The following is a 21745-nucleotide window of genomic DNA, read 5'->3' as shown; positions in this document are numbered from 1 at the left end:
TGGATTTTGTTTCATTGTTTATATATATATTTTAATCTTCATGCAAATGAAATATAGATTTTATATTTTGTGTCACATCATGCACACACAATAAATTATGTCGATACATTTGATTGAATCATTATCTGAAAATCTAGAAAAAAATCATCAATATCCGTATCTATTTAATAAAACCTATATATTTATTCTCGTGATTCAGTTGATTGCTGTGTAAAAGTTGACATGCGCACTAGTGCACTGTCAAACCAGAAATACATTCCTAAGATAAGTGAGTCAATAGGCTACTCTCTTGACTACACTTACTCTTTGACGGCGTAACACCGGATAGGCTACAAACCCGGAAACAGTGACGTTTTCAAGCTAGCTGCTTGTGTATCAGGAGAAATATGCCATTCTCCAATTAATTATTTGGAAAAGCCCTCTTATTAAGAGCAGACAGCTAAGCTACACGAATATCAGTCATTCAGGAGCAAGAAGTTAGCGTTTTAAGGCAGTAGTTGTTCGTTTTCTCCTTCCAGCTGGACGCCCTCGTCATCTTTGTTTATAGTCGTTTGTACATTGTACAGTATGGACGGTGAGGCGGACGGCTCGGTGGCGGTGTCGGAGTCGGAGGAGTCCGGCAGGAAGCGCAGGGTGCATGGCATGCTGAAGCTCTACTACGGGATGGACGAGGAAGGAAAGGCCGCGGAGCAGGCGAAGTCCTTGGATCCCTGCGACATCAACGGGCCGCATTTTGACCACGAAGTTTTCCTCAACAAGGTGACCACTGCTGTCATGTGACCTGTTTCCAGTGTGACACAACTCACACAACAGCCTCTGCAGCACTTTATGCTATTAACGTTTTGTCAATATTAGCGGTAGCTGAAGCTTCTATGTAATGCTATAGGCCTAGTAACTTTTCTAGATATTGTTGTTAAATGAAATAAACTATCATATAAATTAAACCACTTTTTCTAGAGGAGTCCCCATTTAGTATCATATAGTTGCTCAGAAAAACAATACCCATAATGCCATTTGCTTGCATATATTATGATCATATTTGAATGAAAGGAAATTTGAGTGTCTGGGATACATATGACTATCACCAGCAGTCAGTTTAAAGAGATGCCATGCTACAAAGTCTCCTTCAGTGTGCCAGGGAATATGGACACCTGTAGAAATGCAGACAGTTGTGATTTTATTAAGAACCACAAAACTAAGCGGGCATATAATTCATGACCAAACAATGCATGCAGTGCTCATTCAACTTTACCGCTCATGGAAACGGCACAGAGAGAAGTGGACTGGACGTGTTCGTCACATAATACGCCTAATAACCAGTAAACACACTGTGACTGAAGTTCTATACACACACTGCATTGTGTTCTTGTGGTTGAATGGTAGTGATCGAATGTACACACATTTACAGACGGTGGATGATCATTTAATTCTGCTTTGGTTAAATCAGTTATGAATAAAGCTGCTTTCTTGGTATTTTATATATATTGTTGTTAAGTGTAATTGTGACCATTGTGGGATTTGTCTCCAACTGCAGCTTAGGAGAGAGTGCTCTCTTGCGGAGTTGATGGACCAGGAGACCTGCATGGTCAAGCAGATCCGCTCTTTGGACAGTGACATGCAGACGCTGGTGTATGAAAACTACAACAAGTTCATATCTGCTACAGGTGAGGCAACGTCTCGCTCACTGTTAAGTTACTGTGAAATATTGTTGGATTTAGTTTCGTTGTCCACGTGTGGATTGCAGAACCATCTTTGCATGTTTTTTTTCAGACACCATAAGAAAGATGAAGAACGATTTCAAAAAGATGGAGGATGAAATGGATGGCTTGTCTGCCAACATGGCGGCAATCACAGAGTTCAGTGCTTGTATCAGTGGTACTCTGCAAGACCAGCACGCGCAGATAACAAAACTCTCTGGTGAGACCTAAACTGGGAGTTTGTTTTGTGTCTGTCTTTGGGACTTCAAGGTGATTTATTTCCATATTTTTGTCTTGTCATTTTCCACTCTAGGGGTTCACACTCTGTTAAGGAAGCTGCAGTTTCTGTTTGAACTGCCTGCCAGATTAAATAAGTGTCTGGAGCTGCAGGCCTACGCTCAGGCGGTGAGATCCCACCGCCGTGCCCGCTGTGTGCTGCAGCAGTACATCCACCTGCCCTCCTTCAAGGGGATTCAGGACGACTGTCACGCCATCATGGATAAACTGGCACAGGAGCTACGACAGAAGTTCAGGTGGGAATCTCTAAACCTGCATTCACAATATGGACTCCACTCTGAGGAAACATAACACTAAAGAGTCACGCTTATTGCTCACAAGAAATGTGATTTGATGAACCATAGAAATAAATATATAGAAAATGACAAGTCCTCTTTTGTTCAAACTTCTTTTATACTGTTTGATTATTTTGCCCTGATTTCACTCAAACTAATATTGGCAATTTGCTAGATTGTATGTGGCAAATTGACAACTAAAAAGTACATTTAAAAAAACTATTTCAGATGTTTTGTCATTATTGCATGTTGTACTTGCCTGTGCAAAATAATTTTTCCACATTGAATTTCAAAATGTTTAAAGATAAATTTATTTCCTGGAGATCAACCATTTCTACCCGTTTTGTTGTTGTCTTACAGGGATGGTGGGTCAAGCGCTAAAGATTTATCCGAGTGTGTGGAGCTGCTGCTACAGTTGGATGAGCCAGCCGAGGAGCTCTGTGATAAATTCCTGAGCCATGCGCGGTCTCGACTAGAGTCGGACCTCCAAGGTCTGGAAGCAGAGATAAGACCGTACCCGTCCGCCTCAGCCGTGAAAGATGTTTCTGCACGCAGGTTGGCGTCGCCCTCAGCCGCTGGATCTCCGACTGATAACACCCCTAAAACGAGCGCATTCCCTTCTCCCACCTCAAACACTGACATCCTGGAATTCATTGACAGGGGCTGCAATGAATTTGTCAGCAGCTTGTGTTTAGTAATAACATCCTATCAAGAACTGTTTATCAACCACGCTCAGACAGGCGAGCTTGCATCCAAAAACATTCCCCAGATGGCGAATGGTAAGTTGAATGCCTTTGTGGATGATCTGGCTGCTCGGTATTTCTCGCTCGTGGAGCGGAGGATTCAAGAGGAGAAAGGGGTCGGAGATAACTCCCTCCTGGTCCGCGCACTCGACCGCTTCCACCGCAGACTTCAGGCTGTAACCAAACTGCTGCCGGGCTCTGCCGTGCCTAACCAGGGGACTGAGATTGTGATACGGGCCGCAACAGAGCGAGTCAAACAGTACCTGTCCGCCCTGCAGAGCTTCTACATGGACAGCTTGACGGACGTGCGGCAGGCCCTGGCGACACCTCGGCTCTCCATGGCCGGCGCTTCAGTGGCCGGAGGCGGAGCTCTTCTAGGGGGACCGGGCTCCGGCAGAGATGCTCCGACCAGCCTGCCAGAGCTGCTCTCCTCCCTGTCGGCCTCGATCCTCAATCAGATTAAATCAGTGTTGGCGTCTGTGCATCTCTTCACAGCCAAGGACATTGCATTCTCCAACAAGCCGTACTTTAAGGTGAATAGTTTCTCTTGTTTATTTGCCCCAGAAAATCGTTTTCTACTCTACCGCGAAGGGAGAGTGACAGCTGTTCCTGTCTGTCTTCTCCTCTTAGGGTGAATTCTGCAGCCAGGGTGTACGTGAGAGCCTGGTGGTGAGCTTCATAAAGTTTGTGTGCCAGTCTTCTCGGCAATTTTGCGACAGTGCGGGAGACAAGGGAGGTTCAACTCCTCCGGCCCTTCTGTTGCTGCTGTCTCGCCTTTGCTTGGACTACGAGACCTCTACTATCTCCTACATACTCACTCTCACAGATGAACAGTTCCTTGTGCAGGTAAATGGCCAGTCACCTTTATGAATGCTCTCTCAGACCATATTACACTGTAGAAATACATTATTTAACAGCATTCTTTTCTTGAAAGTTGTATTTTAGTGCATCAGCAGTGATGGATGTGACTATAATGTAATTTTTTTTGTAGTTTTTCCATAAAATATGAAATTCCTTGACCTATTTCACTTCCAAAAGGTAGCCTATTTTACTAAACCCAGGTCTTCTTCTTATTGTACTTCCTCAGCACCACAGTCCCGTGACACCCGTCACAACTTTATGTGCAGAAGCCAGGGAGGCGGCACAGAAACTGTTGAACCATTATGTAAAGGTAGGTAAAGGTTTTCATCTACAATATTCACTGAGTTAACTTTTTTACTGAGGGAAAAGAAAAGAGAGACATCTTTGCAAGAAAATTATTCTACAAATGTCCTTACAAATTTGCATATTTTGTTGTGTGTTTTTGCAGGTTCAGGGCCTGATTATCTCCCAAATGTTACGAAAGAGCGTTGAAACACGAGACTGGGTGAACACCATCGAGCCACGAAATGTCCGTGCTGTGATGAAGAGAGTAGTAGAGGACACCACCTCGATTGACGTGCAGGTCACAGCTCACAATATCGCCATCTGCATTATGTGCTTAAAGTCCACTCATTATGCTTTGATCACCATGTTCGCGTAGGCTGTCTTATGAACCGTCTCTACTCTACCATAGGTCGGTCTTTTGTATGAAGAAGGTGTGAGGAAAGCACACAGCAGTGACTCCAGCAAAAGGACTTTCTCTGTCTACAGCAGCTCGAGGCAGCAAGCCCGCTACGCTGCCAGCTACACTCCGAGGTAAACGGGCTGCAAATAAGTGCAGTCCTCTCGCGGTTTTGGGTTTGTTTGGTTTAATAACGCCATTCTAATACATTTACAACATTATCAGACTCTGTCTGTGTAAGCATGAACGAATGAAGTCTTGGACTTGGGAGTCTTTGTTAATTTCTCCTGTATGTAAGAATTATTTCAGAAAGGTAGAAAACATGTAAATCTAGGCCATGTCAAAAGAGTTCTTGCCTAAATCTAAAGCCAAGATACATCACTACTCACTCTTGTCACTGTCACCAGTTACATATGTACATTAATTATTGTGCATTATTCTGTCCCTATATGCTTGGTAAGATAGTGTGTGTGAAGGCATACAAGAAGACACAGACAGCCAATCTGTATTGCGTCCTTCACTTTTACTGCAGGGGGGACAATTGTTCGAGTTGTTTTTAATCACGAGAATGAGGTCATTGTTCTAATTGTGGATTCACTTGAGTGATCTGTCTTTTGTCTGCCTGCAGTGCTCCCATGGATACTAATCTACTGAGCAATATACACAAGCTGTTTTCTGAGAGGATTGACATCTTCAGCTCGGTGGAGTTCAACAAGGTGAGTGCAGGTTTTCTTTACACGGTAGTGTAGTCTTTGGAGCAAAGCATCTCTCACCCACACACTCACACGGCCCTTCCCTGTCGCAGGTCTCCGTGATAACGGGAATCATCAAAATCAGTTTAAAGACATTCCTGGAGTGTGTTCGCCTGCGCACCTTTGGCCGTTTCGGGCTGCAGCAGATCCAGGTCGACTGCCACTACCTGCAGATGTACCTGTGGCGGTTCGTCTCCGACGAGAACCTTGTACACTTCCTGCTGGATGAGATAGTGGGGAGCTCCGCCCACCGCTGCCTGGATCCTGCCCCGATGGAGCAGAGTGTGATCGAAGTCATCTGTGAACGGGGTTAAAGCTCAAAGTGCACCACAGCCAGCTTTGCCTTCTCCAAACACCAGATCACAACTACAGACAGAATTACAATATACACTGGAATCGTGCATCCAAATTTAAAGACTCTCTCTTACATAATTAATGTTAAATGTTCAATTTATTGATTCATACTATACTGTAAAAATGGCGTAGGGATAGCACTTTAACTACTGTAAGAATAACAAGAAATTTTCCAACACTAAAGAAAATCAAACATTGGGCTGTTGGTTTTTCAAAATGATTCAGTGGATTTGAGATAGATCAAGACACTTGCCATACAAAGTGCACATGAGTACTTTAGTAGTTTAATATTGCAATAGTAATTTACAAACCACAGAATATGAGAAAAGAAACCCCTCTCATCTGCCGTATCTACAAAGATAGAAAGAAATGAAGTATCCATGATAAAAGCAGAACTTTGCAGCACATGTTCTCCTGGAAGGAAATGTGTTTAATGTGAATACAGAATATGAATGACTAAAGAGAAGGGTTATCCTGTATTATTAATTTCTGTTTGGGTTTTTTGATGAATAATTTGCAATCTGAATGCCATCTGATTATGTAATCCATGTCTAGCATTAAAGTAACTACAGCAGATTTACTGTAACTCTTGCCTTGAGGTTAGTTGATTCTCTTTTTTCTGTGCATGTCTTTCACAAATAAACAGTACGTCAGGAGTGGTTTAAATGTGTATGTCTACAATAAAAGTGTATGAATGTGAGATTCAAAATAGCTGTTCTTCCAAATTTAAACCTAGAGACTATCTTGTGATGATCACACCAGCCGTGGCGTCAAATTGGACCAGGGGCGCAAAGTGTGTGTGTGTGGGGGGGGGGCAGTGCTTCCTTACTTCCTACCTCCATACCCCCAGTGCCCCTTCTCAGAACACACCCTTCATTTTGATGTCAACTACACATCTATAGAGTTTAGTGACTTTCGTGTATCTTGCACAGTGATGAATGCTTTTGCATTGAAAAATCTTAGGTTTATTGGCAACATTTACAGTCTTTTAGCTGTTTTCAATGAACAACTCAAACGATGACAATTTAAATAGCTCAACACAACTAATACTACAAGTGGTTTCTCCTAATTTAACACAAAATGCCACTTTTAATGGCTACTGCAGTCTTAAAATGATTCAACCCCTTCATGACAAGCATCTTTAGTACTTAGTAGAGCACCCTCTTGCTGTTATGACCTGATGCAAACATGATGCATAGCCAAACACCAGGTCTGACAGCGTTCCTGGGGAATCTTAGCCCATTCCTCATGGGCAATGGCCTCCAGCTCTCTAATATTCTTGGGTTTGCGTGCTACTTCTCAGCGTATGCTTCATTCATCCTCCAGACATACTGCTGATCCATAGGACTGAAAAGTTCCAGTTTTGTTTCATCGCTCCACAGAACAGAATCCCAAAACTTCTGTGGCTTATTAATATGGTTTTGAGCATAATAGAGCTGACCTTTCTTGTGCTTGTGGGTCAATAGTGGTGTAGGTCTTGGAGTTCTGGCATGGAGACCTTCAGAGTTTAGGATGCGCTTTACTGTGGAAACTGAAACCTCAGTGCCTGCTGCCACCAAGTCTTGCTGCAGGTCTTTTGCAGCCACTCGAGGGTTTTTGGCCACCTGCCTCCTCAGAAATCTGGTGGCAGCTGTCGATAGCTTCCTCTTTCTGCCACGTCCAGGTAGTGTAGCCAGTGTTCCTTTAACTTTGAACTTGCGAACTATGTTTCCAACGGTATCTCTAGGAGCATTCAGTGCCTTTGCTATCTTTTTGTATCCTTGTCCTTGTTTGTGCAAGGCAATGATCTCTTAACTTTTTGGACAATTCTCTTGACTTACCCATGTTTCTAATATGCAATCAAACGTCACTGCCAGTCCAGGTATTCTATCTCAAGCACACCTGATGCAACTAATGAGGCCCTTGATTAGTTGCATCACGTTTGCATCAGGTCATAACAGCAGACGGGTGCTCTACTAAGTACTAAAGATGCTTGTTATGAAGGGGTTGAATAATTTTGATACTGCAGTAGTCATACAAAGTGACATTTTGTGTTGAATTTTGGAGAAACCACTTGTAACATTAGTTGTGTTGAGCTATTTAAATTGTCCTTGTTTGAGTTGTTCATTGAAAACAGCTGAAAGACTGTAAATGTTGCCAATAAACCTAATTTGCAATGGGGGTTGAATAATTTTGAGTGGAACTGTATCAACACCTGGTTAAGTACTGAAAACCGCTTCTGTGGTAGTTCCTGCTATACAGTGACGAAACAGAATTAGAATATAATTCCTACTACCAGCCACACGGTGCTATGGCTGTTATATTGTAGAAATCATATTGTAATCACATTTTTTAATTATTAGTTATAAAAGTTCTGTTCATGTATAGGTTAGAAGAGCTGCGGCTGACTTTGTTCAAAGTTGTCCACTCTGTTAGGTCTGTAGAATAAAATTAACCATTCCACACATAAGATTTATTATTTGAATGCCTGATATTGGCCAATATATTTTCCTGACAGACAAATAAGTCACTATTCATATATCATATAAAAAAACAAAGATTTCACAACGTCTGCAGCCATTCCTCCCTCTAGCATGCACTGTCGCCACCTGAGGCGCTCATTTGATTGGTCTAACCCACTTCTACCCACCCTCTTCTGATGACCACGGAAGAATCTGATTGGGTTAGAGGCCGTTTCGTGATATTCAACGTGTTTCGGGGGCGTTTCCATCTGCAGGCTGCTGGATTGGGCGCATTGATTGGAATATCGTCTCAGTCCCATCTACACCTCCATGCATTACACCGGTAAGACACTGTATTCGATGTGTTACAAGACACACGGCTATTTGTTCTTTGTATTACGCTCTATTTTCCTGCAAAGCCATTGTTTCTCTCAGATCATTCTAGCATCCGCAGGTAGTGGGACAGCAACTGAGGTAAAAACGGCCTCTCGTGTCATGTTTCATAATAGAAGTGTAGCTGCTTGGACACACTAGAACCGACGTGAACTTTGTCTCGGTGGTGTACGACTCCAGGCGCAATATTACAACACTAGAATACAGAATAACAGCTAATCTAAATTATGTAACAGAATTTGAAAAGTTGCTTAAGTTAAAGGGTATTTTAATATACTTTTTTCTGACATCATCGTTGATTGTCTTATTTCCTTATTTATTTATTTGTTTTGTTTTTTTGCCCCGGTCGTCCATGTGTGATAGAATGTCCTTGAAAGCAGCATTATTATGGCTCTTCACAGAGGTCCTCTGTGTGAAAAGTCTGAGGGAATAATTGTCTCACACCAGTGGTTATACAACTTTAAGTACAAATACACTTGTAAAAATACTATTCAAATTGAAGTGTTTAAGTATAACCAGCAAATGCACTTAATAAAGTATCAAAGGTACGAGCCCCTGCAAGTGGCAGAATGGCCCCTTTCATAGTGTTAAATATAATATATATTAGTCTATTATTATTACCCCACCTCTTCAGGAAGTGCTACCCTGAGCCTTCCACTTAGCACTTATTGTATTCACACTAGCTTGTTGCACTTATTGTATTCGTATTACTTATAGCACTAACTGTTTTTCTTGTTTCTGCACTGTACTTTGGCTCTGAGTTATGCTCTGCTTCATGCTCTTAGATGCTTGTTTGGAAAAGGAAATGTACTTATGACTTCTGGTGACTAGTAGTTCTTTTGATTACCAATGTTGATGCACTTATTGTAAGTCGCTTTGGATAAAAGCGTCTGCTAAATGACTGTAATGTAATGTAATGTAATATTATTATTATTATTATTATTATTATTATTATTATTATTGATGTGTTATAAGGTAGGCGGCATTTTAATTCAGCAGGTTGAGTGATGCTGCTTTGAACTAATTTATAACCTGTTGGGTAGTTTGGTGACTTCATGTAAATCCTAGCATAGTTACTGGTAATTGTATCTGTTAATACATGTAGTGAAGTTAAGTAGTACATAGTTACATACATTGGAAATACCCAAGTAATCTTCCTAAGTACAGAACTTCAGTAAATACTGCTCTGAACAAGGATGTTTAGCTTTTGTTGCAAGTCAAAGTTCACCTTCATCAGAAGTCTCTGTTACTCCTGTCATTTGCACTAATTGTCATTGCCATCTAATTACCATTTGCTTGTCCCCCAAATGTCTTTAGTTTGACTGAACTACTTAATTATTTTCACAGGAGATCAATAATGAGGCCAAACAGTCAAGCGCTCAAACACAGATCCTCACATGACACAGAGAGGGAATTCGGAGGAACCCTGGGTGAGTCACAGCAGACCTGACCGCCTCATCCAGGCACCATCACAACACATCCACCATCATTTTATTTCAAGACATTTCGCCCCCTAGATAACCATGAACTCCACACTGTCTAGACAATCTTACTGTTACTGCTAAGCCTATAATAATTATTTTATTTTATTCATGTACTTCGGTTGCTTGTGTGTCACTTGTTCACACTCCTCTTCATTCTTGTGAATGCTGAATTACAATTTTTCATTACGCTGCAGATTTTAGAAAGTAAGAACTGAACGTCAGTGAGGTTAACAGCTGGGATACAAAAGAGCATTGATAGTAATTTACTGTGTTTGATATATAGACGCTGTCATGATATTTGTTGTTTTATAAAATCATAAAACTTTTGCCACAATAGAAATATTACGAAACTCACTGCAGTAAAGATTGCAACATGAACTCTGACTGTTGAATACAGCTCTAATTAAGAATCAACACAACCACCCAAGTAAGATTAGTCATTGTAGACATGATGTGAAAGGAGAGAACAAATACATCACATCTTCTTTGTGTGTGTGTGTGTGTGTGTGTGTGTGTGTGTGTGTTAGCACATTATTGGTGCTTCTCCTGCTGCATTTCTTATATTGAGCATCACATCCACTTTGCTCTCCACTTGTTTTTAAAGTAAAATCACGTTTTGAACGTGATAGTTGAGCTCACTGCAGACTACAAGTGTGACAGTAAGGAAGTGAACCACGCGTTGTGTTGGACCCAAGCTGACAGCTGAACTAATTGTTTTGCTACTATGCAGTTATTCAACATGATTCATTATTTAAAGAAATCGCACATTTGCTATATCAATGTGGTACAGTACGTAGTCTCACTCTGCTCCATTATTGAGTTTGCCCAGTGATGTCGCTGCATTGCGTCTGTCTAGGTCAGCTCAGTGATGTCAGTCAGGTTGTCAACTCACTTTAATCTGTAATCTCTCTCAGGTGCTTTATGCATACCCGTCTTTCTCCCATTGACGGTGCTCTTCCTGGTCGGTGTGAGTCGATCCCCTGATGCCAGTGTGCTCCAGTGGCCCCCTCCCCTTCCCTCCACTGACCAGCTATGGGACCCTATGGCCCTCGTGCTTCTGCTGGGCTGGATCGCTCTGCATGCCCTCCTCTACGTGATGCCATTAGGAAAGGTATGACTCGTTCATCGGCCTGGCACTAGGTTAAACTTAAACTGAAACCGGCTGTAGGGCTGAACACCACAATAAGATGCTCAAAAAAATGTTTTAGAGCATATGACTTTGATGAAACAACTCCTGTTTTGTGTTAAAGTAAATCTATTTATACTCAATGATAAACATTGATTTATAAAGGAATGATGTTGGGTTAGGTGATAATTAATAATAATAATTGAAATAATTATTGTCTCAACTTTCAGTGAAATTGTGAATATGATCATATAGGGCAATCACTGGGCCTCATATTTAACGAACATGTGGGACTGATATAGATTGTCATGACTCTGCAAGAAAGCGAGTAAGCATCAAAGCGGTAAAATGTAAAACTATTCTTTTAAAGACATATTCATGGTTATCTGTGCCATGCTAAAATATAGAGTAAGGAGCACAAGCTGGAAAAATAGAGATCAGCATAAAGTTAACAAACTGCTTACTAATGTTAGTTAGACAACATCGATTTCAATTAAGCTAACATTGGCCACCATAGGTAGCTGCAAACATAATTTAGCAAGGGTCCATTTAATTGTTTATGATTTTAACTTTTCATTTGTTAGAGGAGGGATATGTTGACGTAGTCCCACTTTAAAGTTTTTGTCTTTACACACTTGAAGAGCTTTTTATGTGTAATGCTTAAAAGTGGGACACTTGCATATATATATATACTGTATGCCATACTATTCCATATACTGATAGGGGATGAATATTCAAACTAATATTGTGATTAATTTCAGCCATATCACCCAATCTTAGCATGACTGTGATATTATATGCACAATATATAGGCTACATGAATTGCAATATTGTGATTAGTTGACTTTCAAGCCAAATGTTGTGTTCTAAGACTTAATTGATCCTCATAGAGAACATTCTTATGCTTTGACTGAGCCTGTGACGCTGTTCCAATAATTAATGAATACACAGAATATGTATGTGTTCATATTCAAACTGAGTGTATTTACCGGCAGGTATCTGAAGGATTAGTGCTGAGGGATGGAACGCGCCTCAAGTATCCCATAAATGGTATTTATATTACTGATCATTAAAAAAAACACATCATATGTTTTGTTTTTCTGATTATTTATTTTTAGGATGTAATATGCATATGTTAAAGGCACAGTTTTAATCTGTTAGTCATATTGTCAACAACTAGCTTTGTTTGTACCGTGAGTAGTGAAGGATAATTATGCTCTTGAACATTATTGTCTATCATACTGTAGTACTATAAAGTAATATTAAGATAGCTATTAATATTTCACAGTTATGGTTGAGTTTTGAGGGCAATTTATTTATTTTTTCTACATTTTTTATGCTTTGCTGTAGTACAATTCACCTGCTGTGGCATTTAATTTCAAGGGGGATCCAAAAGTCATGTTTCTTTATGTATTATTTTAACCTCTTAACACTAGCTGGTGTGACCTTGAGCTAAAGTTTACTTAAGTTACACAATCTAAAGTTCCATATCTTCCAACTTTTTTTTTTTTAGACCAGCCTGTGTCAGTCTGTTTATTTCTTTCTCCCTGGCTACAGCATTTAGCTTTGTTTGTTTCTCTCCCTCAGGTTTTCATGGCCTATGCGTCAGCAGCGTGTTGCTGATGTTATTACTGGGGCTCGGGGCTCCTCTGGGGTATCTGTTTGAGTTGCTGTTGCCTCTAGCAGTGTGTGCAATAGCGATGTCATTCCTGTTCTCCGTCTACCTCTACATCCGCTCCTTTTGGGTTCTGTCTCATGCTCTCGCTTTGGGGGGCAACACAGGTGAGAGTGGAGGTTCATCGCTAAAGGAAGCGTCCACCTTAAAACACTATTTTAAAATAGTTACTGGTGATATAGTGTGCATTTGCAGGGCTCTTTTATTGTTTGGTGGATAATGTTGGTATTCCTGTGGGTAATTATCTAACGGCCAAGCTCTTCAGGAGCCTGCAGGCATCAAGTGAACACTTTTGAGTAAGCTGACCCTGCTACACCAGCTACGCTGTGTGCTCTGCTGCATCCGAAGGCAGAAACCTGAGACCATCCGGTATTGCGATTCAGCTTCTGCTTGAAAAGACAAAAAGTGCAAGGCTACAACAACATGTTGGTTCCAGTGCCACGCTTTAACCTCATGGTGATTCAGTTCACATGAAATTAATTAAGTTTACATGTTAAATAGGCACATGAATGTATGATTTTAACAGAATGTAGGCGGGAGAAAAATTAATAAAATAAGTCATTGGCTAAAGAGATGAATGGCTACAATATGTAGATTTGTATCTGTAAAAATCCCTGCAAAACTAATGGTATCCTTAACTCTCTTCAGTGTACACAGTATTTAGTGATAATTAGCTAAATAAGTCAGAATGATAACGCCCTAAACAAATGATGGTAAACATCACCATTTTTGCATTGTCATTGTGAGCACATTAATATAATGACGACGTTAGCAGTTAGCTCAGAACACCGCTGTACGTAAGTACAAAACTCACTGAGCTGCTAGCATGGCTGTGCACTCTTCTTGTTTTTTTAAGATGAAAAATGGAAAACACAGTAGCTTCAGTGGACCTGTATGATTTTTGTTCTCAACCACAGATGCTCTCAGTCCACCATTACTGTTCCTCTGTGAGCTTACAAACAGCCTAAAGTAAGAAATTCATGCTCCTTTTTTTGGGTAAAAGCAGAGACGGGCAGGTAGACACTTCATATCACCATAGTTACTGATGCAATGGATTGAACATTTTTCGCAGCAAACATTTTATCTGGACCTTTGAACTCTCGCATCTAAATGGAATGCAGCCATCAATTTACGTTGTTGATTACAGCTGTGTTTTTCCTACTGTGATATGATAGTGTGATGAAAAATGCACATTAATGTGACAGTGGATTAATCAAGCTAATAGAGCTAAAGAGCTTTTGACTGAAGATATGCTCTAATTGTCCTGCATGGTAATTTGTCCTGGTGCTCCGAGCCGCTGCGTCACACAACACACAGCCAACAACTTCACGATGCACATACCATAAATCATACATGCATACACTCATGCATAAACATGCTTAAAGTCACAAGTTGAGTGAGAGGCAGCAGTTCTTTAAAATAATAAAAGGTAATAACTGACAAAAGTTTCAAACAATAAAACCAGGTTTATTCACACCAGATGATAAATACGTCGACCACAAACTGTTAAATTTTAGAAAGGTAAAGTGATGGCTTGATCTCTGTGTAATTATCCAAGAATGGTGGTGTCATCTGAGAATTTCACAACGTGATTTTGGGGAGTTAAGCTCACACAAACAAATGCATTGACTTCTAATAGATTAATGAAAAGACAGTCTGATTTTACTTTTTTATGTACTGTATATACTGCACCTGTAAACACTAAAAGTACTAATTACTTTATGTGTCCAGTTCTCCTGTGGATTAATTGTAGCATCCATCCCTCTGCCCTGTCTAGGAAATCCCCTGTATGACTTCTTCATCGGACGGGAGCTAAACCCCCGTATTGGAAACTTTGACCTTAAATATTTCTGTGAGCTCAGACCGGGTCTGATTGGCTGGGTAAGTTAACCTGCAGGGGTGAAAAATAAATCCACTCTCAAATCCACCCATTTTTTTTAAAGTTTTGAATCCAGACACTGATGAACATTTCTGTTACAAAGGTTGTCGTATACAAATTGTTATATATACTTATCCTATTTTGAGGTCGAAAATTGGGAAGCTGCCCCTAACCAAGTCTGAAGAACTGTTTAATATTAAGTTTCGCTTCATATAATTTTTGACTTTGAGAAATTATATTGAGCCCTTCTCATACAAAGAGAAGGGATCTCTGTTAGAGAGCCCAATAAGACCAACAGGTGGCGATGTTGCTCTCTCCTGATCTTCCACCCACAATAATTAGCAGTCAGAATCAGAAACCTTTCTCCCTGTTGACCTGACACAGTGAGAGATTTGTTGGAGGGCAGGCTTCATTATTTTGTGTCATAATCATGAGACGAAACATAGAAATTCCAGTGAGAATTTCTAAAACAATTCTTAAGATTACAGCAAGGTTCTCTTTATCTTCACTAGTCCCAATAATACAACATAGAGACAGTAGTAGAGACTGTAAAAGGAGCGAGTCACACTGGAAATTGACGAGGTAATGAGTCCTTCTTTTTTGTATTTTTTCTCTGTATTCACAGTATAAACAGTAAAACCTTTGCACATGCGAATGTTCTAAAGCCAGGTGCGTAGGAGAGGACAGAAAAAGCTTCCACCAACTGGCTACAGACAGTGTGTGGGAGATGTTTGTTTCCTGTTGAATGTTTAAACTATGTACTTTTATCTTTGAACATCTTACAATTGCTAAAAAAAATGACATTTTAAGGGCTACCTACGGGATTCTTTTTGTTATATAAATCAAGTTCATAGTCTTGTAGAGCCCATTAAGAGTGACATGCCTCTTTATAAATAGAGTATTAAATGTTAAGTCACATTACATTTACATTTATTATCCAGGCTTGTGTGATATTAGACCCTTCCAGTAGCACCGATAAAGATAAGTCATTAAATGCCGCGAGAGAAAACAACTTGTCTTTATTCAAAGGAAATGTGAAACAATATTTCACAATACAGTGAAGTAAAAAGGATCCAACTCAACTGATATTATTTGTGAGCTAATCATGATGAGCAGTGAGTTGAGTGATAATTCCAATATTTTGACTTCTAAACCACAAAACCACTTTGTTCTCATTACAAACTGTCCAACCATCAAGTCTTGGATACTATAGAATAATAATGAGTCAACTTTACATAAAGAAGCTCTGACCTCGTGAGGGTAACACATTTTTATAGATTTTTTAAATTTAATTTTAACATATGCTCAGTGGCTACTTTAGTAGGGCTATCTGTACAATCTTAACACAAGTCAATACAACAGCTGTGCCTTAAATTCGGCCTTTACAAAGCTTATAATATTCAGTTTTTTGGTGACATTTTTGGAAAACTTTAATTATATGTTAATTACTGAGGTCATAGTTAAAGGTGTTGTTGTACTGGACATGTTCATGTCCTCCTTATTTACATACATGATAGGGGCAGAATATTAGAAACAGCTCTGAATATAATGTGTTAAAAACATATAAATAGAATGAACACCTCTATGACAGAGTTCACAAAAACCAACAATGTAAACATCATAACAGATGGACACTTTATGGTAGTGCTGTTGTATTGGATTGCATTACATTGAAAATGTGTACCTAATAAAGTGGCCACTGAGTGTAAATGGCTATTGTCTGTGGAATGAATGTGACCACCGCGGTAATGTCCGCGTTGGTTGCAGTTTTTGTGTCATTCTATTGCATCAGTCTCTGCTGCGTTGTTTATTGAGTGTTTGATGTTTCACCTGATAGATGTTTCACCTGACAGTGACTTTTTGTTGTTCTGATCCAATTAAACACATAATAAATTTGTCATCCAATACTTGGCGAGTGCAGCTGAAAAATGTTGGCTAACTAGTTATGTTAATCAGTATTCACTTCACCTGTTGTTCTCTCAGGTGGTCATAAACCTTGGCATGTTGATGAAGGAGGTGGAGCTTCGCGGTTCCCCCTCACTCGCCATGATACTGGTCAACAGTTTCCAGCTGCTGTATGTTGCAGATGCTCTGTGGAATGAGGTGAGGGGTTAACAAAGTCAGCCATAGAGATTAGGTACTGTAGATCCTAATGTCATACATGAATTATCATTTCAGTCCTTGCAGACCTTTAATAAGTGGCACACCAAAAGATGACTTCAGAGAGATCTTTGTAACTATTATTATTAGATTTTTTCCACTTTATCCCCTGCACTTTTGTGTTAAAACAGGAGGCTGTTCTGACAACCATGGACATTGTGCATGATGGTTTTGGCTTCATGTTGGTCTTTGGGGACCTGGCCTGGGTTCCCTTCACATACGGCCTGCAGGCTTCTTTCCTGGTTGTGCACCCACAGGCCCTAAGTTCACTCGGAGCAGCGACAATAATAGCACTGAATGGTAATAATGTTTATCAGGCTGTGATATGTTGTGTGTCATGGTTAAAGATGGCCACGTTAACGTTTGTCTCTTTGCCATCAGGTATTGGATATTATGTTTTCAGAAAATCCAACTCACAGAAGAACCAGTTCAGACGAGACCCTACACATCCAAGTGTTGCAAGTCAGTCATTTTTCTTGTTCTGTTAATCAAGACAAATACTCCCACTTGTACTCTTTCACATATGATTTCTAATTATGTTTCCCAACCCATGCTGTGTATAACAGAGTGAAGTGGGTGTTGATCTCGTCAGTGACTTTTTGCACTCAGAAATATCTACGTTCTCCTCTTGCAGGACTGGAGACCATCGCCACAGCAACAGGGAAACGTCTGCTGGTGTCTGGCTGGTGGGGGCTCGTCCGTCATCCCAATTACCTCGGTGACCTCCTCATGGCCCTGGCGTGGTCCCTGCCATGTGGTAAGACAGCTTAAAAGCCTCTGCAAGGCTCGTATTGCACGCAGGCACTCTGACGTAACACAATCACAGAAAGTCATCATAGGAAAATGTGGATGAGGTCATAAATAGATTCATGTGAGAGGGTTTATCGTATCCAGCAATATTTATCATTAGAAACAAAAATCGATTAGTTGGTGTTTTAATGACACAATCCAAAAACAGTTTTTTTAAATTGTACACGCACCTCTGTGTGGATCATAAGTTCTGTACAGAAGGTGGACGAAATAACAGAAACAACTTACAATACAATACAGAAAAACTTGGTGAAGCGACTGTCAGACGTGTTGATTAATCTAAATGTTGAGTTCAAATGTTAAATGTGTATCTTTGTTCGGTACAAGTTATTTATTTATTTTAGGACTGAATGTCTACTTGCGCTGATCCAACATACACAAAACAATATACTATACTTTGTGTTGAAAAACCTTTCTTATTTAACAAAAGGAGCTCAAGTTTTGAGCAAACATTTGCTAATTTTTCACAGCTAGTGGATAAGGAGCAACAGTAGCTTTCATTTGAAGCCATGTTTGTGGTAACCTGTCAAATATTCACTCTCCTTTGTAAACTGGTGTCATCTTAAAGCAACATTATGCAAGAATTGGTATCTTTGCCATTTGGAGCCCCTACAGTTTTGAACTGGCAAATGTGACCTCAGAAGCCAAAGAACCATGTCGACTGACAAGTTGAGTGATAATATTTTGTATAACCAAAAGAACACCAAACAAGACTAAATAAAGAATACTGATGGATAGTTTTTGTTTTGCAGAAATACTGCTAGTGTTTTCAGCCCATTTACATGGTTTGCAAAGCTCCATCAGACGGGGATGACACCGATATGGTCAAAATGTTTTAGAAATAACATTGTCCGGGATCTGCAATCTTCTGTCAGACTGTCGTTGTCTTCCTGTTAGCCATGAGACAGATCACTACAGCTTACGTCAGGACAGTATCAGTTTTCAACCCTGCATTAGTTCGCTCAGTTACAAAGTACAGTTCATGCGTTGCTAACAGGGTATGAGGTTTGGATTTTTACAACAACGTTATTGCACAGTTAGATATGCACAGATACCAATATTGGATGTCGTGCCGATACTGACTTAAATAGCTGGATTGGATATTGGTGACAATGGGGCAGATTTATTCAATTCAATTCTATGTATATACTTTATACATTACATAGTGGAATTTTGATGCTGCATTAAAATGGTTTACACTTTAATTGTAATTACTGTTATTTTGGTGATTCTTTACCAAGTTTTATTATTTTAATAATAGAAAAAAATTCAATAAATTTATGTCAATGTAATTATTTGTTACATTTTGTTTTACAATGTTGCTTTTAGCATTAAAGAGTGATCCCAGTCTCTTCCACACAGTGAGGCATGCAGCTTATTGATAAAATATTGGTGTCGGATCGTTACTCTGTATCGTCTGATAGCCAAAGCCCAGGTATCAGTAATAGCATCGGGACTGAAAAACTTATTTTAATATGCATAATGTTGCTTTGAAGTTATCTTTGAATGGGTGCTTCTTCAATAATGGTCTGTTATTCAGGCCAGCCATTTGGTTCATATAGCATTTTAACGCTATAGTTTGTTTCTTTGTTACCCCTTTGTCTAAAAAATCCAGTGCGTCAACCAGATACTAAATGCTCCACACTTAGCCACTTACTGTCTCTGTCTGTTGTTTGGTGTTGAGCAAATAGTGTGCAGTGGGTTTCTAGAGCTTTTCACTGAAAACAGATGCATTATGCGGCTGAAAACAACATTATCAGAGCAGTGAGATTGAACCAAAACAATGAAGCTGCAGGCTGGAAAATGGAAACAATGAACTGAAAGACGCTTAAAAGCTCAGTAGAGCTGAGGGGAACTGTCACGTCATAATGATCTTTGAGTTTGTCACCTCCATATACAAGTAATAATGTGATCCATTGTTGCTATGAAAATATTGATTTTATTGCCACTTTAAATCAGGAACTACGTGTCCACAGTAAGGCGAACAAAGTTACAAATCTGCCAATCTTTCAGTTTCAGATACTCTGTACTATGAAGACATTTTGGTGGCTACCAGAAAAGCATCGTATTTCCTTCCTGTCCTTATTAGATAATTATACCACGTTTGTGACTGATGCAGAAGCCATAAAGGCAGCAACAATGTGTTGTCTTTGTTCCTCTGTAAACTGCCTTATGTTCCCTTGAAAACTCACTCCCTAAAATGGTGTCTGTCAGACTTTTGTTCCAGCTGACACATTCTGCTCATTATTCAAACTTTATGTGACTCACTGGTGGAGCTGCCTTTGTAATTGAGATGTACTGTAGAATCTGCCTTAATTTCCATTGCAAAAGTCACAAACGGCTAAATTATGCACAAAAAAAAATAAAACAAATCAAAGCAGTATATTCAAGACGTGTGAAAGCTGCACTGACAAAGAGGAACGTCCAAACCCTGACTGAAAGACAAAAACATTTTTTTTCCTGAAAAACATTCTAAGCATACAAAAAATTACATTGAAGCGAATCAACATCAGCTGAAACATTATAAGTTTATTCAAACTGGTATTCACTATAGGGCTCTTGTATAGTGCAGATTGAAAAGATAATGTACAGCTATATGCAGAGGAGGGTGTACACTTGATTACAGCTTGTTTGATGTCATTTACATCATTCACAATGATGTAAATAGTAATAGTTTCTCTGCTATGATGATAATTTCATGTGTGATTCATACATGTGTTATAGTTTTCTTTGTCATTATGGTGTGGTTCCTCCTGCTTATCGTCTATGCATTTGTGTCTTTTCTGCAGGATTCTCACATCTTCTGCCTTACTTCTACGTCATATATTTCACTGTCTTGCTGATTCACCGAGAGGCCCGTGATGAGAGACAGTGTAGGGCCAAATACGGACTAGCTTGGGACACCTACTGTCGACGTGTCCCCTACAGGATCTTCCCTTATATCTACTGAACAGGAAAGCAGATGGGTGGAACGGGACCAAAACTGTTCAAACACAAAACATGATCCAGTGCTGCTACTGGATATCTGCAGGGATCTCATCATTTCAATCAGCATTATTTGGTAAGGCTGTGGTTCAATCACAAAATGATGTTCAGTGGATCACTATTTCTAATTCATTGATTTAGTTTTTACTTTAAAACCTCAGAGAACTCAGTTATAGGTATCAGTCTGCATACACTTTTCTCTTGTTCAGCTAAAGCATTGCAGCATAAAAGGCTAAAGCTGTAGTACATCTGAAAACAGTCATGGCCTTGTGAGTCTTTTCTCATAACAAATTTGATAACTTCTTATAAAAACAAGAAAATCTTATTTTAATGAGAAAATGTAATCCCAGAAAATTAAAATGCATTTCCATGTTTTTTTTTTACATTATCCTTTTTTGTGTATCAGTGAAATACATCACCAAACAACACTTGATGATGTATCTTAATTGCCCTTATTAGACGGACAGTGAATCTCTCTGTGCATTGTGGTAAACACATGTTATATATGTTAAGATGGGTGAGCTCAAAAGCTTGTATGAAGAGTACAATCAACCTGTTCAAGTCTGTGAAGATGGCAGCTAATTGCTGTGTAAGTTTATAACAACCTCTTCCAACCTGTCACCATCCTCTTCATTAAATGGATTCTCTTTTCAGGATTTAGGTCTTAACAGCAGACGTTCCAAGAGCTTCTGGGCTTTTTCTGTCAGGCTTCAGCTTTGTATTCGCTCTGTTCCAAATTACTCTGAAGGAACAAATAGTTATGAACTGCATTAGTACAAGTAAATGGCCTCAATCATCATTAAAGCAGTGCTCCTTGAAGCTTTGAATCAGAGCAGGTTGATTCACTGTGTGGGTGGCAGGTGGTCGTATTGTTAACGGAGCGGTGCGTCACCTTGAGGAAAGTTTTTTTGAATAGATGCTTCCTTGATGGTCTGTTATTATGGCCATTATCTTGGTTCACAAGTGGAGTTTGTCTGTTTCCCCTTTTTAACATATTTAGAACCCTATTATATTAACAGGCAATCAAAAATCAAAGTGGTTGTTCGATTATAAATCACTGTACATTTGCACTGCAGATGATATTTCTCTAGCATTGCAGCGAGGTGTGTGCATACAGATGACGGAGCTCCC

At 39.7% G+C, this 21745-nt stretch overlaps 2 protein-coding genes across 3 annotated transcripts; both read left to right on the top strand.

The window, feature by feature from the left end:
• Positions 1-336: 336 nt before the first annotated feature.
• vps51 (VPS51 subunit of GARP complex) lies at positions 337-6317 on the top strand. The gene is made up of 11 exons (XM_068729530.1): positions 337-759; positions 1535-1664; positions 1771-1917; positions 2011-2230; positions 2630-3545; positions 3643-3858; positions 4100-4183; positions 4322-4456; positions 4568-4689; positions 5184-5271; positions 5361-6317. Exons 1-11 carry the CDS (start codon positions 568-570, stop codon positions 5619-5621), a joined length of 2511 nt encoding a protein of 836 aa, XP_068585631.1. The 5' UTR covers positions 337-567; the 3' UTR covers positions 5622-6317.
• Positions 6318-8364: 2047 nt separating this feature from the next.
• Positions 8365-21024, top strand: tm7sf2 (transmembrane 7 superfamily member 2). Of its 2 annotated transcripts, none has more exons than XM_068729534.1 (11): positions 8365-8445; positions 9843-9925; positions 10894-11090; positions 12101-12155; positions 12693-12887; positions 14558-14661; positions 16643-16762; positions 16951-17119; positions 17201-17281; positions 17454-17576; positions 20419-21024. In XM_068729534.1, exons 2-11 carry the CDS (start codon positions 9853-9855, stop codon positions 20577-20579), a joined length of 1278 nt encoding a protein of 425 aa, XP_068585635.1. In that variant the 5' UTR covers positions 8365-8445; positions 9843-9852; the 3' UTR covers positions 20580-21024. The 2 variants fall into 2 exon arrangements, with proteins under 2 accessions (XP_068585635.1, XP_068585636.1); XM_068729535.1 differs by lacking the exon at positions 8365-8445 and adding an exon at positions 8481-8576.
• The last annotated feature ends 721 nt before the right edge of the window (positions 21025-21745 follow it).

This window comes from Cebidichthys violaceus, unplaced genomic scaffold (assembly GCF_023349555.1).
Source record: "Cebidichthys violaceus isolate CVI_PGR_0920_01 unplaced genomic scaffold, fCebVio1.0.p SCAF_46, whole genome shotgun sequence".
Lineage (NCBI taxonomy): Eukaryota > Metazoa > Chordata > Actinopteri > Perciformes > Stichaeidae > Cebidichthys > Cebidichthys violaceus.
The sequence above is the reverse complement of the archived record's forward strand: the minus strand, read 5'-3'. Positions and strand labels throughout refer to the sequence as shown.